This window comes from Lepidochelys kempii, chromosome 8 (genome assembly GCF_965140285.1).
Source record: "Lepidochelys kempii isolate rLepKem1 chromosome 8, rLepKem1.hap1, whole genome shotgun sequence".
NCBI classification, from domain to species: Eukaryota; Metazoa; Chordata; order Testudines; family Cheloniidae; genus Lepidochelys; species Lepidochelys kempii.
Genome location: NC_136387.1, coordinates 96,786,829 through 96,803,460, shown reverse-complemented (window position 1 = coordinate 96,803,460; position 16,632 = coordinate 96,786,829). Strand labels below are relative to the sequence as shown.

Below are 16,632 nucleotides of genomic sequence, written 5' to 3'. Positions count from 1 at the left end.
CATTGCAAACATTGGTAACACACCCAACAGAATTTACTGTAACCGAAGATTCAGTAGATGGCTGAAAAAAGAGACAACATTCAGTATAGTCCAACCCATGGTATAATGAAAAATAAAAAGCCAGTTTCCACAGCAAACTCCCTACAAAACCCAAATATTACTCATCTGCATTGGATTCCAGTCTGTGTTTATTCTGCCCTTGGAATGAAGCGTATTCGTCAAGAGCTTTGAGCACTGAGCTTACACATATACAGTGGAACAATCTCTAAATAAAAGGAGAGAACAGTGAACACTCTTTAGCACCAATGCTTATGTGTTAGGGCTTGCATGGTTCTGCCATTGCAGGTATATTGTACTGATTCTACTGCAGAGATAGATTTTTACAAATTTCTGTGTGGATCTGGCACTTAGAAGGCAAAATGTCCTTTGCAAGAATCTAGACATCTTTGAACAATATATTGCAGTTTGATGCCTGTCTTTGAAGTGTGTATAACAGAATAGCTTTTTGAATGTGTTTTCTTGCAGATAAATATTTTGCTCTGCTTTCAGTTTGTGGCATTATTAGTTACAAATTTGCCTCTTGAGATCAGTGCAATTTTCTTAGTGCTATTCTAAAACTAAACAAAAACTCTTTGTTTAAGGAGTAGAAGAGAAGATGAAATTAGCACACTTTTAGTATGTTTTGCGAATTAGTTTCTGGCAGCAATACATCTACATAAATGCCATGTTCGTAATTAGTGAGATGCAAAAAAAAGGCTTTTGTCAGAAATAATTAAAAAGGGGTTAAATAAAAAAGCCAAAGCAAAAAAGGAGTGTCAGATACTATACTGGAATCAAATCAGTTTGCCCAGAGAGAACCAAAGTTGTCCATTGGTTAATTTCCCAGTATTAAAATCATCCCCCTAAAGAAGCCCCTGATCTCTTTCAAGCCCCTTGTATCTTTTCTGATCACAGCTCATCTCCTAGCTCCGGTACAAGCATGCTGACCATAACTCCACATTTTTTTCCATATAAGACAGAGTCCTCTCTCCAGCTGTGAGGTAGTGATTGGGTACCAGGTCACTGGGTATCAGATACCATCAAACGTAGCAATTACACATTTGTTTCCAGTTCATTGATTTCAATAGTGCAGTGGTCTTTACTGTTGGATTTCTTTGTGTGGTTCCCCGCTGGGTTTAGTTCTTGCTCCACTTGTATAGGTATATGGTGCTGAAACGCTTTCACTGTTTCTGGTCCACGAGACTCACTCATGTTCTTCACACAACCATTTCTCTGGTAAGCCATGATTTGATGAATGCTGATGGGTTTAGGTTCACAGATCAATGGCACCTATGTGGGAAACAGCAAGATGCTGCATATTATCACTGCTAAACACAGGCAATGAATCCCATCCTAATGATGCAGTTGCACTAGATGCCTATCTGGCAAAAAATGCCTATGCAGGTTGGACACCTAATTCCCAGTGAAAGTCAATGGGAGTTAGGTGCCTAACCTGCATCGGCAACTAGGAGGGTTGGGGAAAAGTGCCTATCTGCATCTTTGGGCACCTAAATACTTTAGTAAATCTGGCCCTTGGTCCGTCAGCAGAACTGTTGTTATCACTGGAAGTTCAACCATTCTTCAAGGCAGTATATCTCCCTTTGTTTAGAAAGGGGATGAATGGCTAAGTGAGTGTCTATTTATATTCACCCTGGGCCCAATTTTTAAAGGTATTTAGGCACCTAAAGATGCAGATTGAAAATCCCACTAGGTACCTATCTGCATCGTTAGGTGCCTAAATACCTTTAAAAATCTGGCTCTTTATTCCTTCCTGCATGAACAAGAGACAGCTAAGAAACTTAAATGTAAACAAATGCAAGGAAGAAAAAAGGAAAAACTACTTATGAAACATTATAATCAACCTGCAATCAGTGTTCATTGTCACAGGATTTGATCAAAGCAAATAATTTAGTAAGATCCTCAAAAGAGATGAGTAGGAAAAACGCCCACAGTTAGTTAGACTACCAAGTTACAAGGGCTACAAATCCTAATGTTTCTGGGCCAGATGGAGTCATGTACAATACTGCATTATCATGGGGCTCCTCCTTATTGACTACTGATGCTATGAGGGGTTTTGTCTTTCTCTGAAGCATAATGTAGAGCAGTGGCGGGCAAACTTTTTGGTCTGAGGGCCACATCGGGTTTCCGAAATTGTATGGAGGGCCGGTTAGGGGAGGCTGTGCCTCCCCAAACAGCAAGGTGTGGCCCGGACCCCGCCCCCATCCGACGCCCCTCCTGCTTCTCACTCCCTGATGCCCCCCCCCCCCCCCCCGGGACTCTTCTGCAGTTTCCACGGTATGCATCCGATGAAGTGAGCTGTAGCTCACGAAAGCTCATGCTCAAATAAATTGGTTAGTCTCTAAGGTGCCGCAAGTACTCCTTTGGGGGGAGGGATAGCTCAGTGGTTTGAGCATTGGCCTGCTAAACCCAGGTTTGTGAGTTCAATCCTTGAGGGGGCCACTTAGAAATCTGGGGCAAAAATTGGAGATTGGTCTTGCTTTGAGCAGGGGGTTGGACTAGATGACCTCCTGAGGTCCCTTCCAACCCTGATATTCTATGACTCCTGCCCCATCCAACCCTCCCGCTCCCTGACTGCCCCCAGAGCCCCCACCCCTGACTGCCCCCTGCTGCACCAGCCAAACCCTCCTCTCATTCCTGACTTCCCCCCCGCCCCCCAGGACCCCTGTCCCATCCAACCACCCCTTCTCCCTGTCTGCCCCTGGAACCCCTGCCCCTGACTGCCCCTGCTGCCCCATCCAACCCCCCCCTCCTTCCTGACTGCCCTGCTGGGACCCCTACCCCCATTCAAACCCCCTGTTCCCTGCCCTCTGACCGCTGCGACCCCTATCTACACCCCCGCCCGCTGACCACCACCCCAAACTTCCCTGCCCTCTATCCAAACCCCCCCCCCCGCTCCCTTCCCCCTTACTGCACTGCCTGGAGCACTGGTGGCTGGCGATTCTGCAGCTGCGCTGCCCGGCAGGAGCTCACAGCCCTGCTGCCCAGAGCATCGCGCTGGCGGCGCAGTGAGCTGAGGCTGCGGGGGAGGGGGAACAGCAGGGGAGGGGCTGGGGGCTAACCTCCAGGGCCAGGAGCTCAGGGGCTGGGCAGGAGGGTCCCGTGGGCCGGATGTGGCCAGTGGGCCATAGTTTGCCTACTTCTGATGTAGAGGCTACTGCTGAGCCAAGACACCAGACTGAACAGACCATTGGTCTATCTATGCTTTGGCACCTCCTTGCCTTCCTTTTACCAACCTATCATCTAGACCTCTGAGCTAACGTACGTTTTTGCCCTCTGTGCTGTTTCAAAGGAAAAGAGGATTTTATTGATTGATTTCACAAGTAATGTGTTGAAATATCCTTAAAATAGAAACCAAGATGGTCTGATAGGGAAAACAATACGCAAATATTGGCAGAGGAAGGAGGTGGGCTTGCAGCTGAGACTATCTGCCTTTTGGGTATATTTGACTAACTACACTAAATGTGCAGCCAAAACATAAAGACGACTAATGGTATGTTTTAAAATGGTTATTGAGTGCCAACTAGAAAATAAATCTCCCTGCAAACAAGTTTACAATCCTTTAGGGGGATTGGGTTATATTTTTGAATGAAACGCTATGCTCCAGGACAGAGTTTCAAGAATCTTCCTCCAAAGGAAACTAATAGTACTAAATACAGTAATAAAATGCCAGGAGTCCTGTATTATGCAGAAGGTCAGACGACATGATCATAATGTTAGTTTCTGGCCTTATAATTGATTAAATATTTTTCTGTTAGTCTGTATGCTTAAACAAGACTCCTAGTTTACCCAAGGTTTTAAGGGCTCCGTCCTGTGATCAATGGGAGTTGAGAGTTGCTGAGCACCTCTCAATATAAGACCCTACCTAACAAAACATGAAAGTTTGAATGTTCTGAGCACATCATATCAAGCAGTGACAATGGGATTCACCAGAAAGACTGGGCAGTAAAACGGGAGAAATGATCAATAATAATTTACTATTCTTATTACTATTATTTAGTTAAGCTCTGCATGAGCTGGATGCTATGCAAGACCTAGAAAAAGACAGTCCTGCCCCATGGAGAGTGAGAGAGAAACACTTAGTTACAAGCTGTACGGGCTGAGCAGAGAAAGTTTATTGGGGTCACTCCAATTAACAGAAGTGATTGGGGACTAACACTTAGGTGGACTAGCAGCAATAGGGCTAGTGCAAGAAATCTGTTTTAGAAAGGGATTTGAATGAAGAGGGGTCACCTTTTGCACCAGGAGTGGGAGTTCCAGGTGTAAAGTGAGGCATGGAAGAAAACACCAAGAGAAGAGTGGGAGAAGGAAACAAGGGGAGTGGAGCACAGGGAATGTGAGAAGAAGTAAGAGGAAAGAAAAGCAGAGATGTAAGCAGGGGCTTGCGTGCGATGTAGAAGGTGTGAAGATGCCAGTGGAGGGATGTTAGAGGGGAGTGACATGTTCACAGTGGTGGAGGGAGGAAGATTATTTTAGCAGTGGGTGTTGTGAGCTGTGCTACAATATTCACTGTGATCATGAACATATTCTTCATTTGCCCTTTTCTGTACATGCACAAAGATGGTTGCCATCTTGCTTCAGATCACAATTTCATAATCTGATTTTTTTTGTGCGAGAGTGGGCTTTTTGCATGATCTGATACTAAAAAAAGCATTGTCCCAAAACTTCACAAGAAAGCAAAATGTTGGGAGTTGTGAACTCACCCAAAATGGAAAGAGAAATTTTATGGATAAAATTTCATGGAAAAAACTTCTGTAGAGCTCTGTTTACACCCCGACCCCATTTAATACATATTCCTGAGGGTCCTACGTGTGGCACGTGTAGGATGACCAGATGTCCTGATTTTATAGGGACAGTCCCAGTTTTTGTGTCTTTTTCTTATATAGTCTCCTATTACCCCCCAACCCCGTCCTGATTTTTCACACTTGCTGTCTGGTCACCCGAGGCACATGGCATTTTGTGCAATGTGCTACAGAGCCCACAACATAGTGTTCTGGGCTCTCTACTATTATTCAAACAAATACCTTGCACTGTATGGTCATACTCCTGGGACTGACTTTAAAAAGCCATGACTCTGACGCTACCTGCTTAGTTAGGTGATGGTGCACAGTGATGAAGTCTAACTGCTATCCTATATTTGGAGATACCGCCTATTCCCACCCCCAGAGTTTAAAATATCACCCTCATTAAAGGGCAACAATCAATTGTTTAGACTCCATAACATATCGTCCGTACTGTCCTAAAAAAGGTAAATCCTTTACACTAATGCTACAAATATTACCTACGTTTGAATTTTGATCCATAGCCTAATTTTGTTCTTTCCATTAATATAAATTTCATCCAGAATAAATGAATGTGAGATGTTGATGTTTAAAATATTTTTATACTGACAAGGAGTTCATTGCTCCAGACTGACTCATTTTGTTTTGTTCTTACCTCATCACCATCCTTGGTGAACTCCTTTCTGCAGACATGAGCCATGATTCCAGCAGCTAGGGCATCTCCCAAGACGTTGATCATTGTTCTAAATCTGTCTCTGACAAACAAAACAGTGGTGTTAGGTGACAGGTGCTCTGTCTTGGAAATAGTCATACCTGCAACAGGTACTTACTGATTCAACAATTTAAATATTTAGAAAAAATCAACTCAAGAATAATCATTGCTGTTTTCTCCATAGTCTGTAAGCTATTTGCCTCTGTTCATAGTTTTGTATTTGAGTATTTAGATATTAAAAACTCAGAATATTGTCTGATTTGGGGACTGATCCTGCAAAATGTCAAGTTCCTCAACTCAAGTGAGTTGAGGGCAATCAATATCTTGCAGGTCCCTGATAAATGAAGAATCACAGCAACCAGAATGCTGGTTAAGGAGATCACTGTGTGTAGCAGAGTCTGCAGTCTTCCAGAACAACATACCCAAATAACAGTGCTTTCCTGGCAATATCAAATTAACAGGAAACAGTCAACTTATATCACACTCCTGTCTGAAAACACTTTACCTGCTATCGTTACAAGTAACACTTAAGACTAGGACAGAAAGAAATGAGAGAGAATATTTTCAGTTTATTGACTTTGTGCATTTGACAACATCTGTATAATAGATTTCATGATTCTCATATCCTGGGACCAACTTCAGTGTTCTCCCTGTTTAGTCAGTTAATCAGTCTGTTTCCCCTTGTTATAAGAAAAAAATATTTTTAGAAAATGGATTGTAAAACCACAAATATTGATGGGACTCACGGACAAGGGTAGTATCTGAAACTACTTTTAATACATTATTTCCAGTTGACAATATTTCAAGTTAGAGAGACAAGGTAGGTGTGGTAATACTTCTCCCACCTTGTTTCGTTCAGATCCTGGAATCAATATGGCTACAGCTACGCTGCATGTATTTCAAACTAACTGTATCCTTTTGTGTGTGAAACACCAATATGATAAAGTTTTCAGTGTAACTTAATTTATGAATTTGTATAATAAAACTGAGATTCAGAATCATTCAGCTGTTTGGCTTATAAAAGTGAATGAAGGTTCAATATCGTACTACTCAGATTTCAAAGCATCTAGAACACAGTGGATTTAAACTCTATGGGCCAGACTTTTCATACACTGTATGCATGCCTAATTTGCAAGTATATTTACATGCCTAATTAGATGCACCTCCATGCAGTTATCCAAATTACATATACAGTTACAGTAACTACACATGAAAATTGCATGTTTACTGCACTTGAAAATCTGGACCTAGATGTATCTATCCCTCTTAGCCTTAACTTACTGCTTTTGACTCTGCTTTGATGAAGATCTTCACAAGTAAAAGTAAAAAGCAAAAATATAGTTACAGCAGGTGTTTGCAGGAGGTGCTGTTATAATTTTACAAGGTTTTTCTTAGCTTGTGAACAAGTTTTGACTCTTGGAGAGACATGTTAGATGGTTAGCTTTGGGCTCTGCCTAGAGGCAGCTTTGAGTGGGAAGAAGCTATTTTGGGGTCTGATAAGAGGGTACAGTTATATATAATCAGATACAAAACTTGTACTCAACATTTTAACGAAGTAGGTAAGAAGTGTGTGTATGTTTTTCCTTGGGAACTGGATAAAATTATTAAATTCACGTACCCACTAAGGTTACCTAAATGAGTTGTTCTACAAGCAATACAACTAATGCATTGTAATGGAGATTTCAATTCTATCAGATCATTTAAGCAACTTTATATTTTTCTACCCCCAAACGTAATGATGAAAATATTTGTAAAGCTAGCCACAGTATAGACAGATCAGTTCACTCTGCAGCTATAGGTTTATGAAACTGCCAAGCACTAGTCCAAGAAATGTAAGTATGCCCTTCTCACTCAAGGTGACCTGCAAAAGAAAAAAATTGGGCATGCAACCTTCTTTGATCTTTTTATAGAGCCTGAAGTGGTTTTTTGTTGTTGTTTTTAAATTTCTGCTGGTTTTACACTAGAAATTCAAGGCTTGTCTAAGCTGAAAGGCTCTGATGACAAGACAAATAGTGAAATGGTGACTTTACAAGTATTGAGTCAGAGCCGAGTAATTGAGACGGGAAGAGCTTTTTAGTCAGTGTGTTTAAACACCTTGTTTTTGTTGAGCTTTGTTATCTGTTAAAGAATGGCTTTGTTATAGATTCAACACCCTTGCCCTTTAAAGGTTAGAGGTCACAATAAACATCCCAGAAACATCCCAGAAGTTCTCCAGCAAAACCAAGAAAAGCCAGACTTCACATTCCTGATATTTTTGAAAGTAAAAAATAAACTTAAAAAAATACTCAACCTTCAGGTTGTCTAAGCCTCCTACAGAAACAAAAAAGGCCACAAGCCCAACTTTTTCCCCCCCAAATACTTCATAAAGTACTTTCAGTGTGGTAAGTTTAAATAAAATACAGTGAACTTGTAATTGCACTTTTGTAGCATCTTGTGCAATGGATCTTTACTGTATTTAGAGGAATCATGAAGAAATGTAAGATTGTAGGACTTACTTAGAATAAAAGAAAAGCAGCTATTGTAAAGAGAGAGAGGGTATTATATCTACTGGATATAATCAGAACTGCCCAACTATGGCCTCATCTACACTGCAAAATGTTATCATGTCTGAACATGAATGCCAACAGTTGAGTTAACTGATAAAATGCTTAACTGTTTAGATTATCTCTGTAGACCTGGCCTGTGCATTATCAGAGCTAAGACCTGAACTGCTCATAATCTAGATACCAAAAACTTGAACAGTTTTGAATAATGAAGGATATGAAAGTTTAAATCTGCTCATGGGCAATTCACAAAGAAAGAGCTGAAATTCAAAATAAATAATTTGTTATTAATTCAGCTCGCTCTGGCCACAGACACTATACTGCTAATGAGGAGTCTCTGTTAGTTTGGGTGCCTTCTCAAGTTCTATCCCTGTTGCCTCTGTGAAGTTCCCAGTGATTATGATGTGCAGAAGTGACAGCTGTGACACCCTAAGCGTCTATGGATTGACATGCAGAGTACAGAACAACAACTTGATTTGCAGATGGAAGGAAGGTTCAGACACTAAGTTACTTACAATGCCCAGTCAACTGCAATAATTAAAGTGATGTCATCTGTAGGCAGCCCAACTGATGTCAGAACAATGACCATAGTCACAAGGCCAGCTTGTGGGATCCCTGCAGCACCTATGCTGGCAGCTGTTGCTGTGATACTTTAAACAAGAAGAGGAACAATAAGATTTTACAGCCACATCACACGGCTGGCAATAACACAAAGTATCTCTACATGACTGTTTCTGGACCAGAATCACTCACGTACAAGCCACTGCAACAGGAGTTGATGAACTATTAGAAATCAGCCAGATGGCTAGAATGGGACACATTAGCCTGCTACATTTTCATCTTTTTATGCCTATAGCCAAGTGGGTGAGCTCCAGTGGTAAGATTCTGCACTGCGCCTCTAAGTCATGGCACAGAACTTCTGACCTTAAGGGAAGGGACGGCAGCTAAAGTGGCTTTAAGCTACTTTTGCACCCTCCTGATTCTAGGCTGCTTTGCAGCCTTCAGTGTAATTTAAACAGTTGTGGGGGCCTGTCTCAATGATGTCAGCCTGTCCCCAGAATCTCTTCAATGCTGCATACTGCAGACTTGAAGTTGATACACACCCACCCTCAGTGTAAAACCTATGTCAAGGCTTGCAAGGAGGTCCTTGGAACAAACCTAATAGATGATGTCTGTAGTTCCTGCACCAAGGGAATCCTCCTCTGCCAGTCCTTTTATGCTGTTCTAGCCCTTCTAGCCAGCATATATGAACGGGAGTAGGGGTGAGGATCTCATCCTAGATCCTGGTTTCATCTATTTGGGTCTAAGTATGAAGCAAGCATGAATGATTTCATCCTTCTCTTATGTTTCTGGAAAATAGAAACCAAAGCACTACTCCTGTTTGATTCTCGTATTTTTCAGCCAGGCAGGAAGAGGGCAGGGGGACCTGGCAGACATAAATTCCATCCTCTGGAAAAGAGAGGATAGTTTTGTGATTAAGGAATTAGGCTGGAACTCAAGACCACTGGATTCAGTTTGTCTCTGCCACAGGCTTCCTGTGTGACCTTGGGCAAGTCACTTAGTTTCTATATCCCTCAGTTCCTCATCTGTAAAACAGGGATGATAATAATATTTCCTGTCTCCTACCCTTTGCCTGCCTCATCTACTTAGTCTGTAAGATCCTCAGAACAAGGACTGCCGTTCACTACGTCTTTGTACAGTATTTAGCACAATGGGTGCCAGTCTCCAATCTTGGCTGGGGACTCTAGGCTCTACCGCAATACAAATAGTGAATGAATGAACTGAAAAATTTCATTTTTATTTGACACTGAGTATTGAACCAAATGTCTGACTTCAAATAAGAAATGGGACTGAGTCAGAGTGTTTGGATCATGATCTAGGTGAGACAAAGCTTAGGTGTTTTCAGATTGAGGGTACCATTTTGAGTTCCTCTTCCCCATGTTCAGTGGGGGGAGTCTTAGATCAGGATTCTAGTTTGAGACCATCTCTGATACAAATATTAGTTTCCATGCAGGCTTAAGCTCTCTACTACATACTTGTTCAGTGTTCTATTTAATTAGTGCTCTTTTGGAAAATGGATTCCCTTTTCTAGGAGCATAAATGATTGGGTAGATTGACAGATGGAAAGAGGTAGATAGGAGGAAGAGAGTTAGGCCAGCTACTAGAAAAGACAAAACATAAATATAAAGACAGTAAGTGGGTGACTTACTAAAGAAAATAGGAAGTAATAACCATTTGCATTTATACAGTACCTGTCATCCCATGATTTCAAAATTCTTTACAAACATTAGTTAAGCCTCAAACTGTTGTTATCCCTATTTTCCAATGAGGACACTGTGGTACAGAGATGTTCATTGACTTACTCAAACCCACACAATGAATCCATGGCGCTATAATAAAAAGAACCTAGGAGTCTTAGCTTTCCCACAATACATAAATAAATTCCTTATGTGGGTAGAGGGAGAGTGAAAATTTAGATTTATAAGCAAATGGAAAAAAATTAAAGCTTGTGTGGCATTTGGATACCATGGTGGTGTGCCTAGCCTAAACAGAAAGGAATGTCATCTCAATGTACGAAATGGAAATGAAATTCAGTGGTGAATGTTAACGGTTCCCTGGACACCAAACTATTTCAGAACAGAACCTCTGACTCGGTTGCCAACCAGGATTTAGACCTGCTACTGCTCCCATTAAAGTCAGTGGTAAAACTACCAATGACTTACCTGGGAGCAAGTATAGGGCCCTTAATTAGTAAGATCAGGGAATTCTGCTGTTGCTCATGCTACTTTTCAGGCCAACTTCACAAATTCAGCCACTAAACAATGGTCCCAAATAGAGATGTTTGTTGGCATAATTACATTAAAAGGAAATTGGCAAGGTTAGGAGAGTGTCTTTAGTTCTTTCACTTCTACAGAGATGGGCCTCAACAAGCCCTTGCAATCTTAGTACCAGATCTCGATCCCCCTCAAACCTATCTTCATAACAGGCTGAGACAAAAAAAAAAAAAAAAATTCAAACCAGAACATCCTGAAATTTGGGAATGTTCAGGTTTGGATCCAGATTTCAAATCTCCCAGCGTGGGAGCAGCTAAATCTAGAGAGGGTTTGTCCCATCTTAGACCGAAGATGTTTAGATTCAGTGGTGGAATTCAAGATTAGATTTTGGTGTGGGGCCGATCACTGTTAACAATCTGTTTTCTCCCTCTCTTTCCTTCCATTCTACCCTTGATTTCCCTCCTCTCTTTGATTTGTTTTTAATCTTCCTTTGTCCCTTTCCTCCTACTCTGGCTTTACTTATATCCCCTTATTTATTGGCATGAAGCCTGTGCTTGGCACATGAGCAGACATGGTTTTGCTCTGAGCAGTTTACAATATACATTCTTTCCATCTCCCATCATCCTTCTTGTTCTCTAATCTTCCAGATCACCCTTTCCATCTTCCTCTTCCATTTGGATGATTTTTGTAACATACCACTTGTTTTTATCTTTGTTCTGGGCCCATCTCTAATTAAAGTGTAACCAAATTATAGATCACAAAGACTAAGGGTATGTCTACACAGAAGCTGGGAATCACACGTCCCAGCTGCTGTGTATAGATGTACATGTTCTGCGCGAGCTGGCGTGCTAAAAATAGCAATGTGGCCTTGACATCATGAGAGGCAGCTTGGGCTAGCCACCCAAATATGTACCCAGGAGGTCGGCCAAGAATGCACTCAGATGACTAGGCCAAGTCGCACGCTGTCACACACATTGCAGTCACACGCTATTTTTAGCATACGCTAGTTTGAGCAAAGCTAGCACATGTATGGCTATTTGAGCTGTGAATTGTCTCTCCCAGCTGAGTAGACATATCGATAGCCCTGCACATGACCATTCTCACTTATAGTACAGGGTGAGAAGGCAACAGCTCATATGGGCCAGATTGATTTTTTTTTTCTAGTTTGACCAAACTTTCCCATTAATTCATAAGCAGACTCCAGTTATGGGAAAAAGCTAATTGAAAAAACTTTCTTGCTGTTGTCATTTAGGTCTTATACACACTAGAACTGAAGATGTGCAGGCCACAACAGTGTAAACATGCCCAGATCCGATGGTGATGAGGTCAGAGGGTAGATGGTAGGTCGATCTCTAATGTGGTCAGGCCTTACTTATTATATGAATGTTTTTCTAATCATTCGTTTCTTGCTGAAAACCTGCAGGTTTCGCTCCCTGAGACGTTCTTTAACAGGCAGTGAAATCATTCTGGCAATAGTTAACTGGTTGGAATTTTTTTTTCTATTTAGGATTGGTTATACTATTTTCAAGAAGAAGTTATTTAAAATATAGAATCTATAGTCAGGGCTCTCTAGCCAGTGAGAACTTACAAGCAGCAGCAGTAGAAGCCATGTTTAAAACCTGAGGAGGCCCATTCTGTAACGTAGATAGCCCTGCAGGCGTAAATTACAGCAGCCTCCTTGGGCTTGCCCTATGGGCCATGCAGTTGGAATCTCTCTGCCATGCTTCATTCCTGATGTGCCCGGCATGCCCCTGTTTTATCGAGACCTGCGAGGGATCCTTGGGAGGCAATCTTACAGCTGTCTTCCATATTGCCTGCACTTGATGATCCTCCCCTGGTCTGCTGCGGTACTTAGGGTTCCTGAATGCTGCTCTGGCCCTCCTGTGGTGTAAAGGGCAGAACTCATTGCTGAGGAGCTTACCTTTGAAGTTTACAATGTTTAAAGTTATTTGTGGAGGGAAGGCGCTGGTGTGTTCTTTACATAGTCCCCGTCCTATGCACTGGAAGTGCATCCCCAACAGCACAGGGATTTGGAGGGATTCATTTTTTTGTATAGGATTCAAGGGAAAAAAATTAAACACTGCTAGCAACAAAGTTGTAATCCTAAATGAATGAGCTACAACTAAAAAAGCGAAGGACAAAAAAAGCCAATTTAATAAATTGAAATGCAATATATTTCTCCATTCATGTCTATTTTAATAGTGCTAATAAGATTTCCCTCCACACCGGCCCTGATCTTACAGGAAGCTTTGAACTGAAGATTGCAGCCGCAGTAATGTGCTTGATACACAAAGGAGAGAACGTCACAGATTTAATAAGTCAAATGGAAAGGTTGCTGGGCTTTTGTTTATACCTTATAGTAATAATCTGTCCAAAATCCAGCTCATAATTATTTACTTGAGCAATAAAGATTGCTGCCACTGCTTCGTAGAGGGCAGTTCCGTCCATGTTGATCGTGGCCCCAACAGGCAACACAAATCTGGCAATCCTTCTGTCAACATGGTTATTCTCCAGCAAGCACTTGAAAGTTATAGGCAATGTGGCTGAGCTGCAAAACATCCAAAACAAAAACCAAAACCAAACACATGTTGAAAGCTGTTTTATCCTCAGGGACTAACATTAAAAGCAGCAAACTCATCTCTCTTCCCCTGCATATAGATCATATTCAATGCTGTATCCATTCAAGCCCTATTTCCTATCTTCGCTTCTGTGTCTGCTTATGTATCGGGCCAATCTGGCTTCACTGATAATGGGAGTTTTGTCATTGGCTTCTGTGAGAGCAAGAGCAGGTCAGTTGTGTTTAATGAGCACAAGGCACTTGAGCGTGTATGTGCAAAGTCTGCTTTGCACTGTTACACAAGAGACAATCGTTCAGTTCCCGCTCTACACATTTTTAAATCAATATTGGATGTTTTTCTAAAAGGTATGCTCTAGTTCAAACAGTGATTTATTCAGAAAGTTCTATGGCCTGTGTTAGGCAGGCGGTCAGACCAGATAAGCACAATGGTTCCTGCTGGCCTTATAACCTATGAAAGGTAGAAAGCAAGGGCTGGAGATGCTGCAGAAGCCATTTTGTGTGTTAAGCCACCAAAGGGTCAAGGAAGGAAAGTGTCTCATACAGCTCAGTTGTGATGCCTCTGGAATCAAAATTTCACTGTTGATACTTTCGGAAGGAAGTTCCATCCCGTCCTCCTTAGACAGAAAGTTGATAGCCCTGATGATAAGCTTTGAAGCGGGGTAAGATGTAAACCAAAGAAAGGCAAGGATCTCCTCAAGGCTCCAATAGGGATAGAGGACATGTCTCAGGCCCACCCCATCTCCCTTCAAGCATACAGTAAATAGGGCAGTTTTATTAAAATGTAAGTCTGATCCTGTGCCTGCACAGGATTTCTCCCCCTATCCCCCATGCTTATTAAATTTAAGGGCCTCAGCTCCTACTAACAATGGGAGTTTTGAACACAGACTGAGGGCAGTGTACGCCCTTAAGATATTGCCAGTGCCTACTGAGTATTGACACCGAACCAACAATAAAATACCTGTTTAGGCAACAATTTATAATGGCTGCACAGTAAACAGGATTATTTAAAAAACAGGTTGCTCCTTGCTCCTTGAGCTGAACTCTACAAAACTCTCTCCTCCCAACCCTCCAAGTGAATTTATTTATCTGACATCTTTCACCAGCACTAGCCCTGGGGACTAAAGTCCTCTGTTTGTCCACAGATCAGATACAATAAAGTGCAAGGTTCCTCAACCATGGTGAACTGGTGGGATCACTTCTGTGGACCAGTGAAAGTACAGTTGAGTGTCTGTGCCCACTCATTCCTTACCCTCTCTGCTGATGCTGCAGCCAGAGAAGCCAGCTGGGACAGAGAGAGCTGTGCACTAAGGAGAAGATTTAGGGCTGGCCTACACTGGGAACAGCTACATCGCTCAGGGGTGTGGATTTTCATCACTAGGTTGTTGGATGAATTCTTCTGTCAGTATAGCTACTGCCTCTTGGCAGCATAGGCAGTGTCTGCATTGAAGTGCTACCACAGTGCAGCTGCAGTGCTATGATAGCAGTTTGTGTTGACGTACCCTGAGACAGAGACCACTGGTTCACTTCACACACACTGCTAAGCAGCCATATAACTGTAACCCATTTTGATCCCTAGCGATCAAATCACAAACCTGAGAATGGCTAGGTTGGTGGCAAATTGAAATTACTGCTCCTTATTGGCCAAGAATTGCACACATCCTATTTTTGTTCTCTCTTCTCCTCTTCCTTGCCCTTTACCCTGTCCTGCTTGTTCATCTCACCCATCAGTTATGTCTTTGACTGTAAACTCAATCGAAAAGACAGGGCAGGGTCTATCACTTGTAATAGATTTGTACAGCGCCTAGCACAATGGGGCCCTGACCTAGTTGGCCTCCAGGTGCTACTGGAATATAAATGTAAAACAGAAACCAACATCTTATAATGGACAGTGTTAGGCAATTCAACCATAGGCATAGCTGCTAATAATAATGAATAATTAACTTAAAATCTATTATTACCACTTTTGAGCTACTTAGAGTTCTGCAGTGACATCCACCTCTTTTATAGAAACTTCATCTCTTGCAACTCAACAGCTTCTTTTACAACGAATCCTTGTGTTTCTTTGTATGGAGAGGAGGGGGAAATGTTTATTCTTTTTTCAAAGTTTTTTACATTATTATAGTTTAACGCGTCCAGAGGGCACAACATATGAATAACAATCCTTCCCGACTCTTTCTTATCTTACACAGACTATCTACCAAATGCCACATTAAAAATAATAAAAAATTCCAACTAAAGATGAGGTAAGTCCCACATGCTCTCTTGCAGTTAGGAGATGCAGGTGGTAGTTTGGGAAGCTAGCTATTCAGACAGACAGTAACCCACTCAGGACAGCAGAATAAAACTTGAAAATTCTGGTTCATGTGGGGTTTATGTGACCCTTTTCTTCTTGTTTCACATCCTTAAACTTTGCTTTCAGTTTCAGGCTCAAACAAATCTAAAAATTAAAGCAAAAACTCAGCAAAACCCCAAATTTTTAATTTTGGGGCCTATTTTCAGTCCAAGAGGTTATGAAGCCACTGATATGATATGATATGATGATAAGCAGCTACTGAGTTTTTGCATGGTTTCAACCAGGAACCATAGACTGTGCTAGGTTCCCAAGAAAGTTGGCCCAAGTTCAATCAGAAGGATCACTAATCTCTGAAAGCCTGTCCTAAATTTTGCAGTTTTCAATGAAACTCAAATCTAGCAGTTTTCACACCCCTCAGTGATGTAGCTGTGTGGACCTAACCTGTTGGTGTAGACCTGGCCTAACTGAGTATTAGTAAAAGCAGCTTTTGGGGGTCTAATGTCAAATGCTGAGGAAACTGTTAGGTTTTAACACTTGACCCATACCTTGAGGCCAAATCTAAAGCACTGTTTTTGAATAGCTAAATATGCTTCAGAATTTCCTGAAGCCGTTAGTAAAGAGAGGAGGCATCTTGTCCTACTCAGGACTGTTTTACCGACCAGCAATTGCAAAACAACTACAGATTTATCCCACTCCATTTTGGTGATTGTACAGTGGCAAGGATTGAATACAAACCAATATTTCAGTTATGCAAAGCTCTAAAGTAGGCCACAAAAAAAAAAAAAAAAAAAAAAAAAGAAAAGCCAGTCTCTACAGAAAAAGCACCTTCTTCGGCTGGTTAGCCCTGCCTGTTTATCTTGCAAATGAATCCTAATTCTTATTATTGCTCCAGAA

At 41.7% G+C, this 16,632-nt stretch overlaps 1 protein-coding gene across 6 annotated transcripts in view; it reads right to left on the bottom strand.

Moving 5' to 3' along the window:
• Positions 1 to 16,632, bottom strand: part of SLC1A7 (solute carrier family 1 member 7) — a 95,149-nt gene continuing 78,517 nt past the window's right edge. For 4 of the 6 annotated variants that reach the window (XM_073357664.2, XM_073357662.2, XM_073357663.1 and 1 more), the window contains 4 exons: positions 13,221 to 13,415; positions 8,609 to 8,743; positions 5,494 to 5,593; positions 1 to 1,329 (listed from right to left, as the gene is read on the bottom strand). In XM_073357664.2, the coding sequence (XP_073213765.1) occupies positions 1,093 to 1,329; positions 5,494 to 5,593; positions 8,609 to 8,743; positions 13,221 to 13,415 (667 nt within the window). In that variant the 3' untranslated portion in view covers positions 1 to 1,092. The remainder of the gene's footprint in view (positions 1,330 to 5,493; positions 5,594 to 8,608; positions 8,744 to 13,220; positions 13,416 to 16,632) is intronic. The other 2 variants (XM_073357667.2, XM_073357665.2) reach the window with 2 other exon arrangements.